Source organism: Pongo pygmaeus, chromosome 1 (genome assembly GCF_028885625.2).
Source record: "Pongo pygmaeus isolate AG05252 chromosome 1, NHGRI_mPonPyg2-v2.0_pri, whole genome shotgun sequence".
Lineage (NCBI taxonomy): Eukaryota > Metazoa > Chordata > Mammalia > Primates > Hominidae > Pongo > Pongo pygmaeus.
In genome coordinates, this window is record NC_072373.2 from 46,575,856 (window position 1) to 46,601,163 (window position 25,308).

Sequence of the window (25,308 nt, forward strand, 5' to 3'; positions counted from 1 at the left end):
AAACCAAAGCAAAAATGGGCAAATGGGATCCCATCAAGTTAAAAAGATTCTGCACAGCAAAGGAAACCATCAATAAAGTGAAGAGACAATCCACAGAATGGGAGAAAATATTTGCAAATTACCCATCTGACAAGGGATGAATAACTAGAATATATAAGGGACTCAAACAACTCTATAGAAAAACATCTAATAATCTGATTATATCTGGTTAAGGCCAGGTGCAGTGGCTCACACCTGTAATCCCAACTTTGGGAGGCTGAGGCAGGTGGATTGCTTAGTCCAGAGTTCCAGACCAGTCTGGGCAAAATAGTGAGACCTCTTCTCATAAAAAATAATTTTTTTTAATTTACAGAGCGTGGTGGCATGCACCCGTAATACTAGCTACTCAGGAGACTGATGTGGGAGGATCGCTAGAGCCCGGCATAGAGGAGCAGCAGTTGCAGTGAGCCAAGATCATACCACTGCACTCCAGTCTGGGTGACAGAATAATACCCTGTCTCAAAATAAATAAATAAATATTTAAAAAATAAAAGTGGGCAAAATATTTAGACATTTCTCAAAAAAAGATATAAAAATGGCAAACAGGCATAAGAAGAGGTGCTCAACATAATTAATCAGAGAAATGCAAATCAAAATTACATGAGATATCATCTCATCACAGTTAAAATGGCTTTTATCCAAAAGTCAGGCAATAACAAATGCTGGCAACAATGTGGAGAAAAGGGAACCCTTGTACACTGTTGGTGGAAATGTAAATTAGTGCAACCACTATGGAGAACAGTTTGGAGGCTCCTCAAAAAACTAAACCTAGAACTACCATACAATCCAGCAATCCAACTACTGTGTATATACCCAAAAGAAAGTAAATCAACTGTGTGTGGTGGATCATGCCTGTAATCCCAGCACTTTGGGAGGCTGAGGTGGGTGGATCACGAGGTCAGGAGTTGGAGACCATTGGGGCCAATATGTGAAACATTGTCTCTACTAAAAATACAAAAATTAGCCAAGCATGGTGGCCTGCACCTGTAGTCCCAGCTACTCGGGAGGCTGAGGCAGAAAAATTGCTTGAACCTGGGAGGCGGAGGTTACAGTGAGCTGAGATCGCACCACTGCACTCCAGCCTGGGCAGCAGAGCGAGACTCTGTCTCAAAAAAAAAAACAAAAGAAAGTAAATCAGTGTATCGTAGAGATTATCTGCACTCCCATGTTTGTTGCAGCAGTGTTCACAATAGCTAAGATTTGGAAGCAATCTAAGTGTCCATCAACAGATGAAGGGATAAAGAAAATGTGGTACTTATTCATGATGGAGTACTATTCCGTCATTAAAAATAATGAGATTCTATCATTTGCAACAACATGGATTGAACTGAAGGTCATTATGTTAAGTGAAATAAACCAGTCACAGAAAGACAAACATTGCATGTTCTCACTTATTTGTGGGATCTAAAAATCAAACCAATTGAACTCATGGAGATAGAGAGTAGAAGGATGATTACCAGAGGCTGGGAAGGACAGTGGGGGTTGGGGGAAGGTGGGGAGGGTAATGGGTACCGAAAAAGTAGAAAGAATGAATAAGACCTAGTATTTGATAGAACAGGGTAAGTATAGTCAATAATAATTGAATTGTACATTTTAAAATAACTAAAAGTATACTTGGATTGTTTGTAACACAAAGGATAAATGCTTGAGGGGATGGATACCCAACTTTCTATGATGTGATTAGTACACATTATATGCCTGTATCAAAATCCCTCTGTACCCCCTAAATATATACACCTACTATGTACCCACAAATATTAAAAAGAAAGAGGAAATAAAAGAAGAAAAAAGTCAGAAGTCTGAATTAGTTCCTTTGGTGTGATAATCTTGCTAACAGCTTCTCCATCTTTTATTTTGTAAATAAAAGGAGCGGGCATACTCTAAACAAAGCCTCTTTTATTAAGTTCCTTCTCATACTTGGAAAAATCCTTAATTTAGCAGTCAGGAATTAGGCAATATCATTAAAATACTATTTTACATCCTGAAAACAAGGAATTATTTTTACTTTTAATTTAATTTAATTAATTTATTTATTTATTTGAGATGGAGCCTTGCTCTGTTGCCCAGGCTGGAGTGCAGTGGCGTTATCTCAGCTCACTGCAACCTCTGCTCCCCGGGTTCAAGCGATTCTCCGGCCTCAGCCTCCCGAGTAGCTGGGATTTCAGGCGCACGCCACCATGACTGGCTAATTTTTTTATTTTTAGTAGTGACGGGGTTTTGCCATGTTGGCCAGGCTGATCTGGAACTCCTGACCTCAGGTGATCCACTCGCCTCAGCCTCTCAAACTGTTAGGATTACAGGCGTGAGCCACTGTGCCCAGCCTATTTTTACTTTTTAAAAAATTGAACATATAAATATATTTTGAGGCGTGCTCTTGCTATGTTGCCCAGGCTGGTCACGAACTTCTGGGCTCAAGCAATCTTCCCGCTTCAGTCTCCAAAGTAGATAGGACAAAGTAGATAGGTGCACACCACCGCACCAGGCTCTGAAGATTATTTTTAATTCACATGATGCAAAATTCAAAAGCAAAATAAATTATAAAGGGCAAAAATCTCCTTCTCACCCTGTCTCACAACCAAACAGTTCCTTTCCCCAAAGAAACCAAGGTTACCACTTTATTTTGTCTTTTCAAATACATGTTACACATACCCAAGCAAATATGAATATATCTTCCACCTTTTTACACCAATAATAGAGTATATAAATTGTTCACAGCTTCATGGTATTGGATTTTACGTTATTGAATCAGTCCCCTACTAATGGACATTTAAGGTTGTTGTCGATCTAATCTGCAAACAATGCTGCAGTTAACAATCTTGTACATACATCGTTTTACATGTGCACGAGTATATGTGAAGGAAAATTTTATTAAAATCGACGAATATTTCCAAAATGCCCCTAATAATATACCAATCTTGCATTCTTCTCTACAATGTGTGAGTCAGGGACAGTTTTAGATCACGAAGGTATTATATGGAAGATGGGGACACAATGTAAATTTAGAATGCTACCCACTTGGCTACGGTTTTAGTACCCTTAAGAATCAAAGGGCCAGGCGCTGTGGCTGACGCCTGTAATCCCAGCACTTTGGGAGGCCAAGGCGGGCGGATCACGAGGTCAGGAATTCGAGACCAGCCCGGCCAAGATGGCGAAACACCGTCTCTATTAAAAACACAAAAATTAATCGGGCGTGGTGGCGCGCACCTGTAGTCCCAGCTACTCGGAGAGGCTGAGGCAGGAGAATCGCTTGAACCCGGGAGGCGGAGGTTGCAGTGAGCTGAAATCGCGACAGTGCACTCCAGCCTGGGCGACAGAGCAAAAGTCCGTCTCAAAAAAAAAAAAAAAAAAAAAAAAAAAAGAATCAAAGGGCTCACAGAGGAAAATAGTTATTACCAAACACAATTTGTCTAGACATTCAGATAAGCTGAACTAATTAATTAACCCTTTTGCCTTTTCAGTCACTAAGATAAGTGCACCAAAATAAATTAGAATTTCCTGAATTAATTAGAATTTCCTTAGAATCAATTCAGTGGTGATGACAGGGCCCATTATGATGCAGAGTATATACTGAGGTCTGTGGATCGCAAGGCTCAGAGGATTCTCGCCGCAGCGTTGTTCGGCCCGAAAAGGCCATTGTGGACAATGGACGTGAAGAAATTTGAGGCCTCTGTGGGTTTTCTCGATGTCAAAAAGTTCCTCAGTACCTGGAAGGTAAAACATACTTGCTGCAATCAGATGCTTGGCATATTAAGCGTTGGAATTCTCTCTGCCTGCCCTGCTTCGTGAGCGGTAGGGAAGAACTCAGGCTCAGCCAATCGCCGAGCTGTAGATACATTCCCAGGCTCCCTGCCGGACCCCACAACATCCAGCCTTTTTTTATTTTTTTTTTGAGACGGAGTCTTGCTCTGTCGCCCAGGCTGGAGTACAGGGGCGCGATCTCGGCTCACTGCAAGCTCCACCTCCCGGATTCATGCCATTCTCCTGCCTCAGCCTCCCGAGTAGCTGGGACTACAGGCGCCCGCCACTACGCCCAGCCAATTTTTTTGTATTTTTAGTAGAGACGGGGTTTCACCGTGTTAGCCAGAATGGTCTCGATCTCCTGACCTCGTGATCCGCCCGTCTCGGCCTCCCAAAGTGCTGGGATTACAGGCGTGAGCCACTTCGCCAGGCTTTTTTTTTTTTTTTTTTTTTCAAGAGACAGAGTCTCAGTCGGTCGCCCAGCCTGGAGTGCAATGGCGCGATCTCGGCTCAGCAACCTCCGCCTCCCGGGTTCTAGCTATTCTCCCGCCTTAGCCTCCTGAGTAGTTGGGATTACAGGCGCGTGCCACAACGCCCGGCTATTTTTTTTGTATTTTTAGTAGAGATGGGGTTTCACCATTTTGACCAGGCTGGTCTCGAACTCCTGACCTCAAGTAATACACCAGCCTCGGCCTCCCAAAGTGCTGGGATTACAGGCGCCACGCCCGGACTTTTTTTTTTTTTTTTTTTTTATAGGGTCTCATTCTGTGGCCCAGGCTGGAGTGCAGTGGCGATCCTGACTCACTGCAACCTCTGCTGCCTGGCTCAAGTGATCCTCCTGTCAGCCTCTCGAGTAGCTGGGACTACAGGCGCGGTGCGGGCTAATTTTTTATTTTTTTATTTTTTGTAGAAACGGGGTTTTGCCGTGATCCCCAGGCAGGTCTGGAACTCCGGAGCTCAGGTAATTCGCTCGCCTCGGCCTCCCAAAGTGCCGGGATTATAGGCGTGAGCCACCATGCCCTGCCCTCCCGACCTTTTTGTAATTCGGCTTCCTAGCAGCGTACAGAAGCCCCGCACTAGGGTACAGACAGGTCACGTGACACCATCTCCTCACGTGACGCAGACTCTGGAGCGGGAGGAGGGCGGTGCTCCAGCTGCATTGCGTCATCACGTCGCGCGGCCGTAGGGACCAGACCCGGACGGCTCCAGAGCCTCCAGAGCCTCCGGGTCGGGGCGGCGGCGGCGGCGCTTTGGCTCTTCCTGAGCCGCCTGCTGGCGCCGCGCCCCACTCCATCCCCACAGGCTGGGCACCGGCCCGGCGCGGCTGTGTGGGTTCGGGAGCGGAGGTGAGTTGCGCGGAAGTGATGGCAGTCAGCCCTTCCCTTCCTGTCCGTCAACTCCGGGTTATGGCCCTACCCCCCATCCTTGGTCTCCCTGCAAGGCGGAATGGGAGACATGCCCGACAGGAGGAAGGCTGGCGGTGGGGTGGGGCATCTGGCCTCGGTCGCCCTCTCAACTCTTCCCCTGAACTCCCCCTCTCCGATACCTGCACCTGGCGGTGCCGGCCATATGCCTGGTGGTATCAGGAGGAGGGACTTCGTTTCCTTCTCTAGAATTTAGTCTTTCCCGAGTTTACTACCCATTCCCTGCCCCGAATCTCCCGAAGTGGAATCCCTCTATTCAGATGTTAACGAAAGTTCTAGAAAATAGGTCACTTCAGAAGGGTGAGGATGAAGGATATGCTGAGACTTGGAGTGTTGAGGCAGGAATCCCCTAGAAGGAATACCACTCTGCACACCAGGGTTACTGTCATTTTGACACGGAAACGGTAAAACACCCTCCAGGCTGTCTTCACAGTAAATGGACATTTGTTCCAGACTCTTTTTACACCCCTAGAGTTGAAACTAAGTTGACTTAAGTCTTTTTGAAAAACATATGCTTTGATGAATCACCCCGTTTTCTGTAAAATGGGTCTTGCAGAGTTGTTGGAGGGATTATCTATAGTGCTTATAGAGTAAAATGCCAACTACAAACAGAAGTAGATGAGAATTTAGGATCTCATTTTTCCTGTTGAAAGATTAATTGTGACTTGGGGACTTTTGGAGACCACAGTTTGATTTCCTTCCCCCCAGATCATTTCAGAAAGTTTTGGATTCCAATATCGATTCTTTAACAGTAATGGACATTTACAGATGTAGAGTAGGAATATCCTCTTGTTGAAGAGCTTCAATATCTTAAGCAAGTGTAAGTCCATTGATAACTTGCGTGGTTTCCACTATTCAGTGTAGGTAATGGGTCTCCAATTGAAGTTTCTTTTTTTTTTTTTTTTTTTTTTTGAGACAGAGTCTCGCTCTGTTGCCCAGGCTGGAGTGCAGTGGTGTGAGTGCAGTGGAGTGCTTGGTTCACTGCAACATCCACCTCCTGGGTTCAAGCGATTCTCGGGCCTCAGCCTTGGTAGCTAGGATTATAGGCGCGCATCACCACGCCTGGCTATTTTTTGTATTTTTAGTAGAGACTAGGTTTCACCATGTTGGCCAGGCTGATCTCAAACTCCTGACCTCAACTGATCCACCCACCTCAGCCTCCTAAAGTGCTGGGATTACAGGAGTGAGCTGTTGGGCCCGGCCTGAAGTTTCATTTTAAGAAGAAATCCAGATATGTTTGGAAGTCATCAGACATAATCATTTGGATACTTCTTTAGAAAAAAGTTTATTTTTACTGACTGGCCTTTCTTGCTCTAAGTTGAATACACACTTTTTCTTACATTAAATTCTAAACATTTACTGTGCAACTTCTAGAATAGAAAGCATACATATAAAGCAGGATCCTCACCCTCTAAATACTTACCTACTTAAGGACATTAAATAGTAGTGATATAACACCTTTAAGAAATTTTATATTTTCAGTTTATCATTTGAGACAAGAACCTTGTCAAGATTTACAGGACATATATTGTTTATCTCTACTTACATTTCAGCATTGATCATAATAAATGTCAAGTGGTAGGCACACCGTGATAGAGGAATTCAGAGGAAGAAGAGAGAGCTTTTACATGGACTAGATAGTGGCTAGATAGTGGTTGGTGGTGATGCCAGGCATAGGAGTGCCCTCAACTTGTGTATGTTTGGGTCTGAAGAAGCCTCTTAGGTTCTTAATTTGTAAAGCTAATTAAATATGTTCAGTTTCCCTGGTTCTTTGAATATGCTCATTGTTTTTTTTTCTCTTGTAGTTGCAGAATCCAAGGACCCATTTTGTTCTTTCTCCGCACTGCTTTATGGGAGGCATTATGGCCCCCAAAGACATAATGACAAATACTCATGCTAAATCCATCCTCAATTCAATGAACTCCCTCAGGAAGAGCAATACCCTCTGTGATGTGACGTTGAGAGTAGAGCAGAAAGACTTCCCTGCCCATCGGATTGTGCTGGCTGCCTGTAGTGATTACTTCTGTGCCATGTTCACTAGTGAGGTAAGTGATAAATTAGCCCCACACAAATGAAACTCCCGTGGAACTCTAGTTGTCTAATTTCACTGAATAAAATGGTAGAAGTTTGATATAATTGTGAATTTTTACAGTGTGATGTTTTGGCAGATTCTGGATAAGATCTACCACTTAGTATTTTTAGTGGAGACGGGGTTTCACCGTGTTAGCCAGGATGGTCTCGATTTCCTGACCTTGTGATCCACCCGCCCTGGCCTCCCAAAGTGCTGGGATTACAGGCTTGAGCCACGTGCCTGGCCCCCCTTTATCTCTTAAATAGTAATAATATCAGACCTAACTACCTTACCAGGTTGCTGTGAGAATCAGATGAAATAGTAGTAAATGAGAAGCATGCTGAAAAATTCTAAAGCAAAATATAAATGTAAAATGTATAATTGCTCTAAGTTCTTACATAGTGAAATTGTTTCCATATTTAAACTATTTGATGGAAATATAGTTTATTGAATGAGAAATTTCTGGAATACATGTACTTACATATTTCAGTATCATAATTATTAAATGCATTTAATGTGTTGGGACAGTAATTGTTGATGAATATTAGTACTGTATTAAATGTTAATAAAACCTAATATGTTTTTTCAAAATAATGTGCTAGTGACTTTTTTACTGTTAGGGATTGATTTTGTTCTTGGCTTTGGTAGAGAGTGCTTTTTGGTTATTCTCTGGCTGATGGAGAAATAAAAAATGTTAAAGCCATTTAGTTAATAATGGAGATGCACCAGAGTTTTTTGAGTAAAATGAATTTATAAACTAAGATTAAGATCTAGTAAAATTTTCATAAGGTATTTTCAGATAGTTTCCTGTAAAGTTGAAGATTTCTTCTCTTAGCTAAACAGTTTTCTATGATTATCTGGCCTCATCAATACTCATAGCTTCAAGAAGATATACTACTAACAATTCAGACTAAATATACTGCTAACAATTCAGTTAGTCTAACCCAATATTTTGAAAAAGTAACAAATAGTTTATTTGTATTCAGATGATGTTACATAAGAAACTCCCTTAGGATGACCTGCACGTTCTTTCTCATCATTACTAAATGCAGTCTAAGGGCCGGGCATGGTGGCTCACACCTGTAATCCCAGCATTTTGAGAGGCTGAGGTGGGCGGATCACTTGAGGTCAGGAGTTCAAGACCAGCCTGGCCAACATGGTGAAACCCCATCTCTACTAAAAACACAAAAATTAGCCAGGCATGGTGGCACGTGCCTGTAGCCTCAGCTACTCAGGAGGCTGAGGCAGGAGAATCGCTTGAACCTGGGAGGTGGAGCTTGAAGTGAGCCAAGATTATGCCACTGCACTCCAGCCTAGGCAACAGAGCAAGACTGTGTCTCAAAAAAAAAAAAAAAAAAAAAAAAATTAGCTGGTTGTGGTGGTGCACTCCTGTAATCCCAGCTATTTGGGAGGCTGAGGCACGAGAAACACTTGAACCTGGGAGGCAGAGGTTGCAGTGAGCCGAGATCACACCACTGAACTCCAGCCTGGGGAACAGAGCGAGACCCTGTCTCAAAAAAGGAAAAAAAAATGTAGTCTAAGGACAGATGATAGGAACTAGGTAACCCTGGAGAGACTGGAGTTATAACCCACAGGGTCCTCTACAAACATGAAATTTCTTCGAAATTTTGTGTCTTATCTTAAAAGTTCATGGACCAGTGTTATGTTCATGGAACTTTTGGATTCTATTCTGTAATACATCTGTATTTTAATATGAAATAGATTTTTAAAGTTATTCACTGGCAAAATTGCTATTCCAGGAAAGTGTCACCTATTACTTATTCCTGGGGTATAGATAACTACCCACTTCATTTGGAAAGCTACAGATGATGTACCATATTTGCTTTATTAAAATCCAACAAAATTGGCCGGGCGAGGTGGCTCACGCCTGTAATCCCAGCACTTTGGGAGGCTGAGGCGGGCGGATCACGAGATGAGGAGATCAAGACCATCCTGGCTAACACGGTGAAACCCCGTCCCTAGTAAAAGTACAAAAAATTAGCCGGGCGTGGTGGCGGGCGCCTGTAGTCCCAACTACTTGGGAGGCTGAGCCAGGAGAATGGCATGAACCCGGGAGGTGGAGCTTGCAGTGAGCCGAGATGGTGCCACTGCACTCCAGCCTGGGCAACAGTGCAAGATTCTGTCTCAAAAAAAAAAAAAAAAAAAAAAAAAAAATCCAAAAAAATAGAGCATAATTTTATTTTTTTATTTTCTTACTTTTTTATTTTTTTGAATTGGAGTCTCACTCTGTTGCCCAGGCTGGAGTGCAGTGGCACAATCTTGGCTCTCTGCAACCTCCGCCTCCGGGGTTGAAGCAATTCTCCTGCCTCAGCCTCCTGAGTAGCTGGTACTACAGGCATGTGCCACCATGCCCGACTAATTTCTTTATTTCTAGTGGAGACGGGGTTTCACTGTGTTGGCCAGGCTGGTCTTGAATTCCTGACCTCAGGCGATCTGCCTGCCTTGGCCTCTCAAAGTGCTGGGATTACAGGCATGAGCCACCACGCCTGGCCTATAATTTTTAAAGATAAATGTTCAATTAATATTATTAACATCTCTAAGCTCTTAGATATGAGATTCTGCCTTTATCTTGTGGAATTATAACCATCATTCTTTTATACCTTTTGAATTTCCAGCTCTCAGAGAAGGGGAAACCTTATGTTGACATCCAAGGTTTGACTGCCTCTACCATGGAAATTTTATTGGACTTTGTGTACACAGAAACAGTACATGTGACAGTGGAGAATGTACAAGAACTGCTTCCTGCAGCCTGTCTGCTTCAGTTGAAAGGTACAGACATTAAAACTTGCTATTGTTTATGTCAAAATAGCCCTGGAAAGGTTGAAAATTAATAGTGTAAACTTAATCATGAACATTTTGGAGACAAGCTATGGATGTTCACGTTTACTGGCCACGGCTTTTGTCTCATTGAGCAATAAGAGATCAGATGTCAATAGCACTATAAAGGAACTTCTCCAGATATGAGTATTTGGCTCTATAAAAGAGAGCATTTGCACCTTTTCTGTTTTTAAAAAAAATGGAGGAAGGAGAAATTATGTGTTTTCTTACATACATGTATGTAACACACCTATAAGGAAATATAATAAAAAACTGATACTATACATAGCCTACATGGATACTCTTTATCTATCTGGCCATTAAGTGGTAGTATTTCATTCAGATAAATGAAATTTAAATTGATGCACAAAATATTAAAGTATGATGTTTTCACAGGATTACAGGTGGTTTGTTTTCCCTTACAATTCCCAGGTTTTTTGTTTAGTTTTTGAGACAGAGTCTCACTCTGTCACCCAGATTAGAGCACAGTGGTGCAATCACAGCTCACTGTATCCTTGAATTCTTGGGCTCAAGCAATTCACACCTCAGCCTCCTGAGTAGCTGGGACCACAGGCGCATGCCACCACACCCAGCTAATTAAAAAAAATTTTTTTTTTTGTGGAGATGAGTTCTCTCTATGTTGCTCAGGCTGGTCTCAAGCTCGTGGGCTTGAGTGATCCTCCCACCTTGCCTCCCAGAGTGCTGGAATTATAGGCACGAGCCACCATTCCTGGTCCCCAGTTTTTCTTTTTTAACATTCAGTTATGTTTTCAGTTTTTATATATACATAATTGACACATTTTTAGTTTTTAATACGTGATTTAAACAGTGTGAAGCTTTTGCATTAGTGCATAGTCATAAAATTAAAATACTCTGAACTTTTCAATTAGATAAATATGAGATTTGTTATTACTATCTTGTGCTTTTCTTTCACTCTAGTCTTTTGGTAAGTTTTCATGTAGAGTAGAAAATGGATACATTATGCTGAATTAGTAATTGGTTTTATAGTTTGATTCCCAAGAGTTTTATAGGCATTTTTGTTGAATTGTGCCAGGTCTCTGGATGTGATTCATCTTGCAATACTCATTTTAAAGATTAAGCAGAGACAGGTGTAAAGGTCTTGCTGAAGGTGGCACAGTACATAAGCCAGAAATAGAGTTTAAGTTCCTTAAGCATAGAATTTCTAATCTGTTTCTTAGGTGTTGAAACAAGGGTTCATCTGATAACATGTAGAGAAGATGCTGAGATACAAGAATATAGCCTAGATCACACCTGTCCAACTATTCTAAAGTGTTTGCTGCCTGTGTCTGTCCTAGGTGTGAAACAAGCCTGCTGTGAGTTCTTAGAAAGTCAGTTGGACCCTTCTAATTGCCTGGGTATTAGGGATTTTGCTGAAACCCACAATTGTGTTGACCTGATGCAAGCAGCTGAGGTTTTTAGCCAGAAGCATTTTCCTGAAGTGGTACAGCATGAAGAGTTCATTCTTCTGAGTCAAGGAGAGGTGGAAAAGCTAATCAAGTGCGATGAAATTCAGGTACAGATTTGTCTTGATGTTATGGTTTCTTCAAGATTGGGCAATTACAGAACTTGCAAAGTGGGATGCAGTTACTTACCATCAGGGCTTCATAATCAAGTGTGCATTTTGGCTCGAAGATTTCATTAACCCCTCCTGTACCAAATTTATTTGCATTTTTATGGAGAGGGAGTTTGCCACTTTCTTCAATTAGATATATGATCCCAGTGGGTAAGAATCACTATTAAACAGTGTATAGAATAAGCAGAAATTGGAAGTAAAGTAGGTATCTGTAGACCACTTCTCTATTACCCATTCACTCATTTCACAAACATTTATTGAGAATATCTACTATGTAGCACTTACTATGCCAGGTGCTACAGATCCCCAAGTGGGTAAATATAGTTCTTGCTTTCAGAAAATTCACAAAAAAAAAAATCTTATAAAGAGGATAATGAGAATAATGAGCCTATACAAAGTAAGGACATTACATAGAAGAAAGAAGAATAAACCTTTGCTCAGGAGTGGATCAGAAATGAAGAGACAAAAGTTTGGAAGTGAGGATCTACAGAAGCAGGAGCCAAATCATAACTGTGTTGTGAGGATGCAGCAGATGGAAGGAAGGGACACGTGAACTGGATGTTAAAGGAATGGTAGGCCAGGCGCAGTGGCCTATGCCTGTAATCCCAGCACTTTGGGAGGCTGAGGCAGGAGAACTGCTTGCGTCCAGGAGTTTGATACTAGCCTGGGCAACATGGCAAAACCCTGTCTCTACAAAAAAATAAAATTAGCCCGGCATGGTGGTAAGCACCTGTGGTCCCAGCTACTTGAGAGGCTGAGGTGGGAGGATCTCTGGAGCCCGGGAGTTTGAGGCTGCAGTGAGCCATGATCGCACCACTGCACTCTAGCCTAGGCAACAAAGGGAGACCCTGTCTCTTGTGGGGGAAGAAGAAGGAATAATACTTCACCTACCAGGGGGATACTACCTGTGCCAGGCAGGCATTCAGTGACTTAACCTACACGGAAGAAAAGTTAATCCTAATTCTAAATCAGAGTACCAGTAGCAGAGTTTTTATTGCATATAGGTTTGTAGTTACGCTAAGAATTGGAGTGAGAAGTCCAATATAGTTATTAGATGTCTTTGAAGCCCGTAGTATTGATCTCCAGTGGCCCAATTCTTTAATTTTTTTTTTTCTTTTAAGATGGTCTTGCTCTGTCACCCAGGCTGGAGTGCAGTGGTGCAGTTATGGCTCACTGCAGCCTGGATGTCTGAGCTCAAGCAGCTCTCCCACCTCATCCTCCTGTGTAGCTGGAACTGCACATCGCCACATCGGGCTAATTTTTTAAAATTTTTGTTGAGATGGGTCTCGCTGTGTTGTGCAGGCTGATCTTGAACTGCTAGGCTCAAGCAATGCTAGGCTCAGGCAATACTATTTAAAGAAAGCCTCTAATATACTTCCATAAACTAAATGATTACTCTGTCCTGATTTATTTTGTTAAAACTAGGATATTTGTGTAATATAATAACAGGTCTTAAGTATACTTCTTCCAGGCTGGAGTGCAGTGGTCTGATCTCAGCTCACTGTAACCTTCACCTTCTGGGTTCAAGTGATTCTCCTGCCTCAGCCTCCCAAGTAGCTGGGACTACAGGCGCCTACCATTACACCAGCTAATTTTTTATATTTTTAGCAGAGACGGAGTTTCACTATTGTGGCCAGGCTGCTCTGGAACTCCTGACCTCATGTGATCCACCCACTTTGGCCTCCCAAAATGCTGAAATTATAGGCGTGAGCCACTGCTCCTGGCCTTAAGTATATTTCTTATCAAATTTTAGCCAAGTGTTTCTTTACACTTTCTCTAGTGACTGTTCTGAGGGAAAATGGATTAGAGCACATTGGTGACATTGGTTCCAACTGTAGAGGAATTATTTTCCAGCCTGAAATACTGGGCTCTGTATCAGCCCAGAGAAGCTGCTCTTGCAAATGCTATTGAGTCAAGAATTTGCTAAAATCTTAGTTCTCAGCCTCTTAGTGTGGGACATTGTATCCTTGTGCTGAAGTGGCAGGTATAGCCAAAAAACATATTCTTCAGACTTGGAAACTGGCAATTCACTAGAATATCTAGATTTTTCTTGATTTGTACACATATTGGAAAATACAATGAATAGAATGAGCACTACAGATTTGACGTTCACTACATGTAATAGCTAATTACTTATTCAGCATTTACTGTTGGTTCACTTACTAAATACTTGTTGAACACTTACTGTGTGCCCAGAACAGTTCCATGTACTGCAGATCAAATTATGAACAAAACAAAAATCCCTGTCCACTGGAGCTTCCATTCTAATGGCACCATTCTTGGTGTTTTTATCTCATTTAATTCTCACATCTTCATTTTTCACAGGAGGAAAGTGAAGATTGGAGTTTAACCATCATACCACCACTAGTAAGTGGTAGAGCCAGGTTTCAAATTCGAGTAGTCTGGCTCCAGAGTCTCTTCTCTTAATCACTCAACTATGAGCTCGTCATGTTTTCAGTTTGTTTCTAATTGTCCAAATCAGGAAATAATCATAGAAGTCATTTCTTTTGGAACTATACAGGCTTTGGAATAAAACTGGATGGGGCAGAGAGAACAAATAACTAACCTTATTTAGAAGCTTAAATGAAAAACAGCTTGAGAACTCTTATGTATAGTTTTTTTTTAAGTGTGTGTCAAGACTGCCCTTTGCTTTTTTTCTGGAAAGAAAGCAAGTGACATATTTTTTTCTGTTCCCTATACCAGCCAGAAATAGGAACCAGATGTCTGACTCCCAGTTGCTAATGCTCCCTCTTATTAAATAAAATAATAGTACTTAAAACAATGAGAAGCAGGATGTCATATTGGTTAAAACAGCATGGGTTTTAGAGTCTAACTGGGATTTAGTCTTGGCTGGGTGGCATGTGTTACCTAACCACTAATCTTCAGTTTCCTCTTCTATAAAATGTAGATATTAGTGCTGAATACACAGGACTGTTCTGAGCATAAAATAAGAATGCCAGTACCTAATACTCAAGAGAATTCTTTGTGAAAGTCTATTGTGGAGAAAATCTATTTTTCTCTGTAGTGAGGCATTAATGTTTGGGTGTTTTCTTCCCTCTTAGCTGTTTTTTTGCAATTCTAATTTATTCTATCTTCTGCTCATGATATCTGCTCATGGCTGGTCTGAGGGCAGTGGTGTTTACAACTGTTGATCACAATCAGTTACAGATTTCTTTGTTCCTGCTCCACACCTGCTGCTTCATTTGATTAGTCTTTTTTTTTTTTTTTTTTTTTAGACAGAGTTTCGCTCTTGTCGCCCAGGCTGGAGTGCAATGGCACGATCTCGGCTCACAGCAATCTCTGCCTGCTGGGTTCAAACAATTCTCCTGCCTCAGCCTCCCAAGTAGCTGGGACTGCAGGCGTGTGCACCACACCTGGCTAATTTTTGTATTTTTAATAGAGACAGGGTTTCACCATCCTGGCCAGGCTCGTCTCGAACTCCTGACTTCGTGATCCACCCGCCTCGGCCTCCCAAAGTGCTGAGATTACAGGCGTGAGCCACCGCGCCCAGCCCATTTGATTAGTCTTAAAAAAACAAACTAAAAAACCTCTGCTCATGATTGAAAAACTCCATCTTTAAATTGATGTATCTAATTTAACCTAGAATGTGTCAGAGTCTAGCATGTATCTGCTTAAAACTATTTGCCAATCATATAAAAGTTTTAAATTAAGATCAAGGACACCTTCTATACCCTCCCCTACATCTTATCCAACAATTGCCTGGGTTAGTTTGACTTCCCAAGTATTTCTCCAGTGGCTCACCACTGCCACAAGTATAGTCCAGTAAGCACCTTCACCTTTTGCCTAATGTACCAGAGCAGCATCTAACCTCTTCTAGCTCTTGGCCCTTTAAACTTCTACCCATAGTAGCCAGGATAATCTTTACAAAACATCAATATGATCATATCACTAGCCTGCTTGAAACCTTCGGATGATTTCAAGTTGCTCTTAGAGTCAAATCCAGTATTCTGATGCTCTCTGTATCTGGCCCTTGCTTAACTCTCCAGCTTCATATTTTACTCCTCTATCACCCTCATTCACTCTGCTACACTAGCCTTCTAGTCATTTCCTCAAGCTGCCACTTCTTTTTTGCTGTGGGACAGAGCTGTTCAATAGTACATGCTGTGAAGATGGAAGTACTCTATATCTATAGTGTCTGGTTTGCTCCTGCTAGCCCCGTGTTGCTGTTGGGCACTTGAAATGTGGTTAATGCAACTGAGAAGCTGATTTTTAATTTAGTTTTAATTACAGTGAATATAAATAGCCACACATGGGTAGTGTATTGGACAATGCATTTCTAGTGCTTTTGAGTGTGCTCTTCTGTCTGCCTTGGAGTACTCTCTTACTCCTCCTGGCTAACTGCTACTCATCCATCAGATTTCAATTTGTTGCTTCTTCAGGGAGGCCTTCCCTGCCTCACCAATCTAAACTAGGAAATCTCATGTTCTGTCTCATAGCCCCAGTACCTTTCCTATGTAGTATGCAATAATAGTGAGATTGTTCATTTTTCTGATTGAGCAGTTTGACTCCCCAGTTAAGAGCAAGGATCATATCTGATTTGTTCACCATATCTGATTTGTTCACCATTGTGTAATCAGTTTCCAGGATAGTGCCTGGCAGTTAAGAGAGGGGTTCAGTAAAGCCCTCAAATGAATGAACTTTGTGAAACATCTGCGTTTTTAGAGTATCACAGTTCTTGGGAAAAGTTTTTTTATCTAGTCACAGTGACACTCTGAAAGGTATCTCCTAGAATATGTACTCTCTAGGGGCTGGTAGAAGGGACACAGGACCTGTATTGAGGTGTCTGTCTTTGGGAAGTCCTAGGTGTTATTATATACCTAGGTCCTTGCAGTGATGTAGTGTAGGTTTTTTTTAGAGTGTATCTCACATTATCTAATTGGTCATATGTATGCTTAGACCTAAGTTCCCCAGATGATTAATTAAATATATCTTCTCAAATAGCATAGTGCCTAATACACAATAGTTCCTTGAAGGCTAATTGATAATGCTTTTCTTTCTTTTTTTTTTTTTTAAAACATTTATTCAGCATCACCACCAGACTATTACATTTAGCAATCAACAGCATGGGTGCAAAAAAAAAAAATCTGCATTAAAACCCTTTGTTGGAATGCTTTACGCTTTCCACAGAACAGAAACTAAAATAACCTGTTACACAATTAGTCACAAATACAGTCCGAGTTTTTTGCCCATACACATGAGTACTTGTCTAAAACATGTCTCCTTTGTAGCAGTTAGGCCCTGCCACCACTGTGCTTGGCTGAGTTCACAAATCTGTTGTAACCTGTAGCTTCCCTGTCACTTCTCTGGCTGTCCTCTCCAGCTAAGCTTTGTTTCCTAATTAAAATCTTCTGCCACTGCCATAGCTACTGCTGCTGCTGAAAGCACCATAGCCACCTTGGTTTTGTGGTTTGGCAGAGTATTGGCCTCCACCACCATAGGGGCCCAGAGCTTCTGCCTCCAAAGTTTCCTCCCTTCATGGGTCCAAAATTTGAAGACTGATTGTTGTAGTTGCCAAAATCACTGTAGCTTCCACTACCTCCAAAATTGCTTCCATCATTACCAAATCCATTATAGCCATCCTCACTGCCGCCATATCCACCACCACCATAGCTGTCATCCCAACCAAAACCACCTCCACGACCAAACCAAAGTTTCCAGAACCACTTTGACCTCTTTGGCTGGATGAAGCACTAGCCATCTCTTACTTTGACAGGGCTCTCCTAACTTCACAGTTATGGCCATTCATAGGATGGTATTTCTGAATGACAGTCTTATTCACGGAGTCATGGTCATCAAAGGTTACAAAGGCAAAGCCCCTTTTCTTGCCACTGCCTCAGTCAGTCATGATTTCAATCACTTCCATTTTTCCAAACTGTTCAAATTATCTCTTAGGTGATGTTCTTCAGTGTCTAATGCTGCCAACAAATATCTTTTTCACAGTTAAATAGGCACCTGGTCTTTGAGAATCTTCTCTTGAGACAGCTCTCTTTGGTTCTACAACTCTTCCATCCACCTTGTGTGGCCTTGCATTCATGGCTGCATCCACCTCCTCCACAGTGGCATATGTGACAAACCCAAAGCCCCTGGAGCGCTTGGTGTTTGGGTCTCTCATTACCACACAGTCCGCGAGCGTTCCCCATTGCTCAGGCTCTCATTGGTTATTTCAAAGCTCAACCCTCCAATGAAGAGCTTCCTCAGCTGTTTGGGCTCTTTAGGAGACTCTGACTTCGACATGACGGCAGGGAGGAGAGAGACTTTAAAGATGCTTCTTCAGCGGCGTCCATGGGCAGAAAGGCGATAATGCTTTTGAAAACTGCAACATAGTGATGTTAGAGAAGCTCCTGCTTCAGAGGCTTGGATGAACAATTTGAGGGGTGAGCCTGGAGATCATTAGATAACAATTATGACTTAAAATTATTTCAAGAACTGATTTCGAATAAGGCAACAGATTCCCCCACCTGCCTTCCTTAAAGTTATAGAGAAGACCAGAAGCAATTCAGGGATGGGAAAAATTCTGAAACGAAGGCCAATATGTGACTGGTGATTTATTAGGTACTATCTATCTTAGACAGAGAGATATATAATATATATTATATAAATTTATATATATAAATATATATAATATATATATTTATATATATATATAATATATATATTTATATATATTTTTTTTACCCAAATTGACTATAATTCTTTTCCTGGTCTGTTAGCTGTATCTGAAAAAAATTGTTTTCCCAAGAGCCTAGCTATTTCTGGAAGATGGGAAATAATGGTGGTGGGCAATGGGAAGCAGGAAGGAGAAAGTGAACGTGGTTACTTTTTGAGATGGTGAGCTAATTGGAAAAGTAGGATCCACGGTGTGTGATTATACATTTACAGGTGGATTCTGAAGAGCCAGTCTTTGAGGCTGTCATCAACTGGGTGAAGCATGCCAAGAAAGAGCGGGAAGAATCCTTGCCTAACCTGCTACAGTATGTGCGGATGCCCCTGCTAACCCCCAGGTATATCACAGATGTAATAGATGCTGAGGTAAGTAGTGTGACACTCTCAGGATCCAAAACCTTCACAAACTCTTACCTTAGCGCTATATATTTAAAATTGAGTATTTTAATGTAGGCACAGAGTCTCCTGTTTTGCCCCTCTAGGAATGCCAGTGAGAGTGGTGCTGGGTAGTCCCCAAGCATATTTCTAAGAAAGGTGAATTTCTTGGCAAGTCAGGCTCTTGACACAAATGAAAATCTGTGGTTCAATTTTGTGTTTTGCTGTCTTTTTGTTTTACATGCTTCTGAGTGTTTTATATAAACACCTGATAACAAACTTTGTCCCCTTCTCCATTAAACATAAATTGTTCCAAATTGCCCTTATGCCACACTTAGCAAGCCTCTTCATTTTCTACTTCGGGTAAAGCCAGCATGAAAGGAGTTTGATGCATTTTGGTGTCAAATTTAGTCATATCATGTTGAGTTTATTTATAAAAGTGTTTCTCCAACTTAAGTTCTCTGTGATACTTTTTCATAATTTTTACCATATATACCACCTGTGTTGCCTGGACTATACTTCGAGGGAGCATTGATTTATAATATGTAGGTAACCCAGCAAGAGAGTTCCTCTTGCTGGCCCAGCCCTAGATCTGTTAGTTAACTACAAACAGTTTTTCAGTTGTTCACATTAGAAAAGTTGCAGCATGGTCAGTGTCACATCTCAAACTCTTTTTCTCCTGTTTGTGATTTCTGTCTTTCTTACAACCAATTCACATATCCCTTGTGTCTAGTTCTTTACATTGTGTTTAGGAGCACAGACTCTGGAACCAGACTCGGGCCTGAAATCCCAAATTCACCACTTACTCTGTGAACTTAATATGTCTTAATATATTTGTGCCTTAGCTTTCTTATGTGTAAAACAGGGATGATAATAGTACCTTCCTCATAGGTTCTTGTTAGCATTGAGTAAGTTACTATGTGAAAATTTTTAAAACCAAGTCTTTGTACATAAGTGTTTACTACTATTTATTGTTTGTTTTCCTTTCCAGTTCGACTAAGAACTTCTTGGGTCAGGTTAATAGAGGTGCTATTTAATTAGAGCTGTGTCCTTTAGGGTCCCAACAGGAAATAGATGCTATACTCAAAATAGGACAATTTTAGAAGAGTTTTTTTAATAAAGAAGCTGTTTACAAAGGTGCAAGTTCAGAGAAACAACAAAAGACAGTGAAATAACCTGGATCTAGGACATAAGCTATTAACAGCCCCTAAGCCTGAAGGGACAAGGTTGAGGAGTGGTTACTAGAACTTTAAAGGAAAGAGAATCATGTAGAGTCACTGCCTTGAGAGAAACCTTGACCTTTGGTTGGGCTGATCCCAACCAGAATCTAGAAGGCATAGGAAGCCCTATTGACACAGTTCATACAGGCCAGTCTTCTGAGCCAGAGAGCAGAGTGGAAAAGGGTACAGAGTGAGTTGGGAGGCAAATGAAAGATGTCTAGTACAGAGCTGTCAGAAATAGACAATGGTAATTACAACAGGACTGTGAACCTTGGGGGAGATATTTCAGACAAAATATGATTCTTCCTGTCACCCAGAAAATAACAGAATCTTTTTGGTTTTCCACTTAAAATTCTTATTAGTTATTATGTACTTGTGTTTGCATAATTCCTGGAAGGGCATACAAACTATGTAAAAATGGTCAAATGTAAGTGCTGAGATAGATGGGAAATACTGCTCAACATATCTGTTTATATCATTTGATTTTTGATCCATCTAGTATATTATCTATTTTTCAAATAAATTTTAAAAATCATTTCTGGAAACCCAGAGCATAGTTACTACCAGCAGTACTGCTGGAATCACAGGGCTTTGCAAACCGGTTTTCTGTAGTCAGAAGTTAATTATTTGCATGTGCCCTTTGTACTCTTATAGTATTACAGGTATCCCCTGTGCCTCACTCTACTGTCTGCTGTATTTCAGCCTTTCATCCGCTGTAGTTTACAATGCAGGGATCTGGTTGATGAAGCAAAGAAGTTTCATCTGAGGCCTGAACTTCGGAGTCAGATGCAGGGACCCAGGACAAGGGCTCGCCTAGGTAAGCTGGTATCTCAGCAGAATGAGGGAATGCTTTTCAACTACTTCTTGCAGGTGACAACGTAGTTGAAAATAACACTATAAGAAGCACAGAGACCTCGTTTCAGACCTTTTCTTCTATCATCTCAGACAAGTCACTTTACCACTCTAAGCTTTCTTTCCTATAAATCAAGGATGTCTTCTCTATCTACTTCACATAATTATTTGGAAATTAAATGAGATAAAATATAAAAGCACTTTATACATTGTCAGGCATTACATAATATGTTACAATTTTTTGTCAATATTATTTAGATTCTGTGAATTAGAGATAATTTTAGTGCCACATAGTGGCATGTAAGTGGTATATGCTTCCACCCACCTCTTCTCTTCCCCTTACGTGGTTTTTCCATTCCGGAATGAAGAGAGGAAGAAAAGGAGCCCAGTATGGTAGAAAGTACATGGGTTTTGGCAGTTACTGTTGGTGCAGGTACTAGTTTACCTCTTACTAGATGTATTAACTAAGATACTTTACAACACAGAAAAATGTTTCCTTTTTGCATGATAGCACTCATTATTTGCTTATTAAATTGAACTAAAAGCTAATGAAAATTTTTGTGAATCAGTAAACCCAGAAGATTCTTTGGAGGTACATTTCCTGCATATCTCTGAACAGGCAGCAGAAGGGGCTCCTGCTTGGTTAGAGAACTTGCTTATTGCCCAGACCTTAAGGGATTAAACTATAAATCTATATATCTTCATAGTCTTGAGGTTATTTTTCAGAAGTTCTAGAAGGGAAATGCTGAAGCAGTTTCCAATTAGATTCTTAGTATCGCCTTGTCAGTGCCTTAGAAGGTAGATTGTTCTTACCATCATGTCCTCTACCCATCTCTTTGCATATTGGCTGCTAAACCAGCTACCAGGATAATGACTCTTCTGCATACAGTAGAAGGAAATTAAATTGACAGCCAAGTTAAAATAGCCTGCCAAATAAGGGGTTTGTTATTAACCTTACCCATTACTGTCTCAAGGAAGATATAATGGAAATTGTTTTTCTAATTTGTGGCTGTCTCCTTTTTTGAACTAAAGATCAGTGCAAATGGAAATGTGAGTCTCTGAACCCTGTTATTTTAGCAGTCCTGCATCTGCCCTATTTCTCTAACAACATATCACAGCACACACACACTTCCCTTCCCCTCCGTCTAAAAATAATGACCATGCCACTGCCAGGTTCTTCAGTTTTAGAAATGTGCTTTTTCACACTGTTCTTGTAAGATGTCCTAGACAAGCTTTTCTCATTAAAAAGATAAAAATCTCACTTAACAAGTACTCCATCATTGGCAGAGAACAAACAGGCTTCTTTCAGGTTGACTCTTTCACTAGCTTTTTTTTACATGAGTCAGATTGTTTGAGTATTGGTCTCCAACTTAGGGTTAAAACATTAAAACCTTAGGAGTTCTGGGGAAGAAAGACTTTCTAGGCACAAAATAGTGGAAGAAATGACAAAGAATAAAAACGTATTTGAATAAATAAAAAAATCATATACAAAATTATGATAAATTAGGAACATAGGTTTGGAATAACCCTTTAAGGGTTAAAGGGTTGGCCAGGCGGGGTGTCTTATGCCTGTAATCCCAGCGCTTTGGGAGGCTGAGGCAGGTGGATCACCTGAGGTCGGGAGTTTGAGACCAGCCTGACCAACATGGAGAAATCCTGTCTCTACTAAAAATACAAAATTAGCCGGGCATGGTGGCACATGCCTGTAATCCCAGCTACTCGGGAAATTGCTTGAACCTGGGAGGTGGAGATTGTGGTGAACCAAGATCGTGCCATTGCACTCCAGCCTGGGCAACAAGAGCAAAACTCCATCTCATAGATAGATAGATAGATAGATAAAGGGTTAAAACCATTTGTGTGTAAAGAGCTCATAAGAATGCATGAGACAGGGCCAAGAGCAGTGGCTCACACCTGTAATCCCAGCACTTTGAGAGGCTGAGGCAGGCGATGGAGCCCAGGAATTCGAGACCAGCCTGGCCAACAGGGTGAAACCCTGTCTCTACTACAAGTATAAAAATTAGCCAGGCATGGTGACGCATGCCTGTAATCCCAGCTATTGGGGACGTTGAGGCAGGAGAATCATTTTAGCCCAGGAGGCAGAGGTTGCAGTGAGCCAAGATCACACCACTGTACTCCAGCCTGGGCCACAGAGCAAGACGCCGTCTCAAAAAAAAAAAAGAAAAGAAAAAAATTAGTGGTCCCAGCTACTAGGGAAGCTGAAGTGGGATGCTAGGAGGATGCTTGAGCCCAGGAGGTCGAGGCTGAGGCTGCAGTGAGCCATAATTGCACCAGTGCACTCTAGCCTGGGCAACAGAGCAAGACCTTGTCTCAAAAAAGAAAAAAAAAAAAAAAGAACACATGAGAGAAACAATAAAGATTTGAGTGTACAGTTCACAGAAGGGCAAGTAAAGCTGGCCACTAGATACAAGGGAGGGTAGTTCAACCTAATTAATAATAGGGTCTTATTAGTAATAAAGAATTAAACATAATTTTTTGCCTACCAGAGTGTCAGAGATTTAAGAACTATCCAGTGCCTCAAAAAGTAGAATGAGTTGGCACCTTTATAGTGTTGGTGGGAGTATAATTGGTAACAGCTTCAAAAAGTCACCTTATATCTCCAAATAATTTTTTTTTTTTTTTTTTGAGACAGGGTCTCACTCTGGCTCCTAGGCTAGAGTGCAGTGGCATGATCTTGGTTCACTGAAACTTCACTTCCTGGGCTCAAGCAATCCTCTGACCTCAGTCTCCTTGGTAGCTGGGACTACAGGTGTATGCCACCATGGTCATCTATTTTGTTTGTTTGTTTGTTTTGATACAAGGTCTCACTCTGTCACTATAGTACAATGGCATGATTTTGGCTCACTGCAGCGTCCACTTCCTGGACTCAAGTGATCCTCCCACCTCAGCCTCCCAGGTAGCTGGGACTTGGGACTACAGGGGTGCACCACCAGACCTGGCTAATTTTTTGTATTTTTAGTAGAGACAGGGTTTTGCCATGCTGCTCAGGCTGGTCTTGATCTCCTGGGCTCATGTGATCTGCCTGCTTTGGCCTCCCAAAGTGCTAGGGTTACAGGTGTGAGCCACCATGGCTAGCTCAAAAAATTTTTCTCTAATTCAGGTTCATTACTCAGCATTCTTCCCATTTCTTTAAGGAAATAACCAGGAAAAGTTTCATATTCAGGATATTTATCACAGGGTTATTTATGTGATTGTTTATAACCCAAAATTATGAACCCTGAAATGCCTAAGAATATTATAACCATGTACTAAAAGAGTTATTCATATATTTGGAAAACGAAAAACATCAGGATACAATATAATATGGTCACATTTGTAGGTTTTTTTGTTTGTTTGGTTTTGGTTTTTTTTTTTGGATGGAGTCTCGCTCTGTCACCCAGGCTGGAGGGCAATGGTGTGATCTCGGCTCACTACAGTCTCCGCTTCCAAAGTTCAAGCGATTCTCCTGCCTCAGCCTCCTGAGTAGCTGGGATTACAGGCATGTGCTACCATGTCCGGCTGATTTTTGTATTTTCACCAGAGATGGGGTTTCACCATGTTGGCCAGGCTAGTCTCGAACTCCTGACCTCGTGATCCACCCACCTCAGCCTCCCAAAGTGCTGGGATTACAGGCACTAGCCACTGTGCCCAGCCCCCATTTGTGTTTTATAAATGTGCAGAAACAAGGCTGGAAGGAAATTATGTTACATTTTGGTGTGTCTTTGTATTGTGGAACTATGGGTAATTTTTTTTCATAATACTTGTTTGTATTTTCCAAGTTTTTTAGCAGTAAAAATGTATATTATATGTTTTATAATCACAAGGAAAATACTTTTCAATTCTTTTCAACAGGGAGGGGTAATATGTGAGTGGGGATGGTGATTATACTAGTCCTTGAGTTATTTTTAAATTTTCTAAAAGAAAATCATTTTTGTGCTAGAAAAAGCTGAACAGGCTAAATAAAGACTTCAGATTTAACTAAAATTATATCCATTCAGTGTGAAACACTGTTGCTCTCATAGTTATCAAAAGCTCTGTTGGCAGTTGAGGGGAAGTTAATTACTTAAACTCACTTTGGTAGACAGTCTGTCAAAACACAGGATCTGTCGGGGAAAATAGTGAAGAGAGTCCTTCACAGCAAAGAAGTTTGGGAATCAGTGATCGAAGGATCCCAGCCATTTAGAGCCATAAAACCCCTGAGTGGCTGGTACAGTGGCTCACGTCTGTAATCCCAGCACTTTGGGAGGCCGAAGCAGAAGCATCGCTTGAGTTCAGGAGTTAGAGACCAGCCTAAGCAACATAGTGAGACCTCCTCTCTTTAAAAAATTAAAAAAAAAAAAAAAATAGCTGGGTTTGGTGGCACACACTGTGCTCCCAGCTGCTCAGGAGGCTGAGGTAGGAGGATTGCTTGAGCCTGGGAGGTCGATGCTGTGGTGAGCTGAGATTGTGCCACTGCACTCCAGCCTAGGTGACAGA

General features: G+C 41.4%; 1 protein-coding gene and 1 pseudogene across 2 annotated transcripts in view; one reads left to right on the top strand and one right to left on the bottom strand.

Moving 5' to 3' along the window:
• The first annotated feature begins 3,681 nt into the window (after positions 1-3,681).
• KLHL12 (kelch like family member 12) overlaps positions 3,682-25,308 on the top strand; it is a 31,790-nt gene continuing 10,163 nt past the window's right edge. Inside the window, exons 1-6 of one of the 2 annotated variants that reach the window (XM_063647124.1) lie at positions 3,682-3,750; positions 7,007-7,246; positions 9,909-10,062; positions 11,427-11,644; positions 18,605-18,754; positions 20,686-20,800. In XM_063647124.1, coding sequence (XP_063503194.1) covers positions 3,682-3,750; positions 7,007-7,246; positions 9,909-10,062; positions 11,427-11,644; positions 18,605-18,754; positions 20,686-20,800 — 946 coding nt within the window. Of the gene's footprint in view, positions 3,751-4,016; positions 5,124-7,006; positions 7,247-9,908; positions 10,063-11,426; positions 11,645-18,604; positions 18,755-20,685; positions 20,801-25,308 lie in introns of those variants that run through there. The other variant, XM_054475674.2, reaches the window with a different exon arrangement.
• LOC129030403 (heterogeneous nuclear ribonucleoprotein A1-like) lies at positions 15,958-17,959 on the bottom strand (annotated as a pseudogene).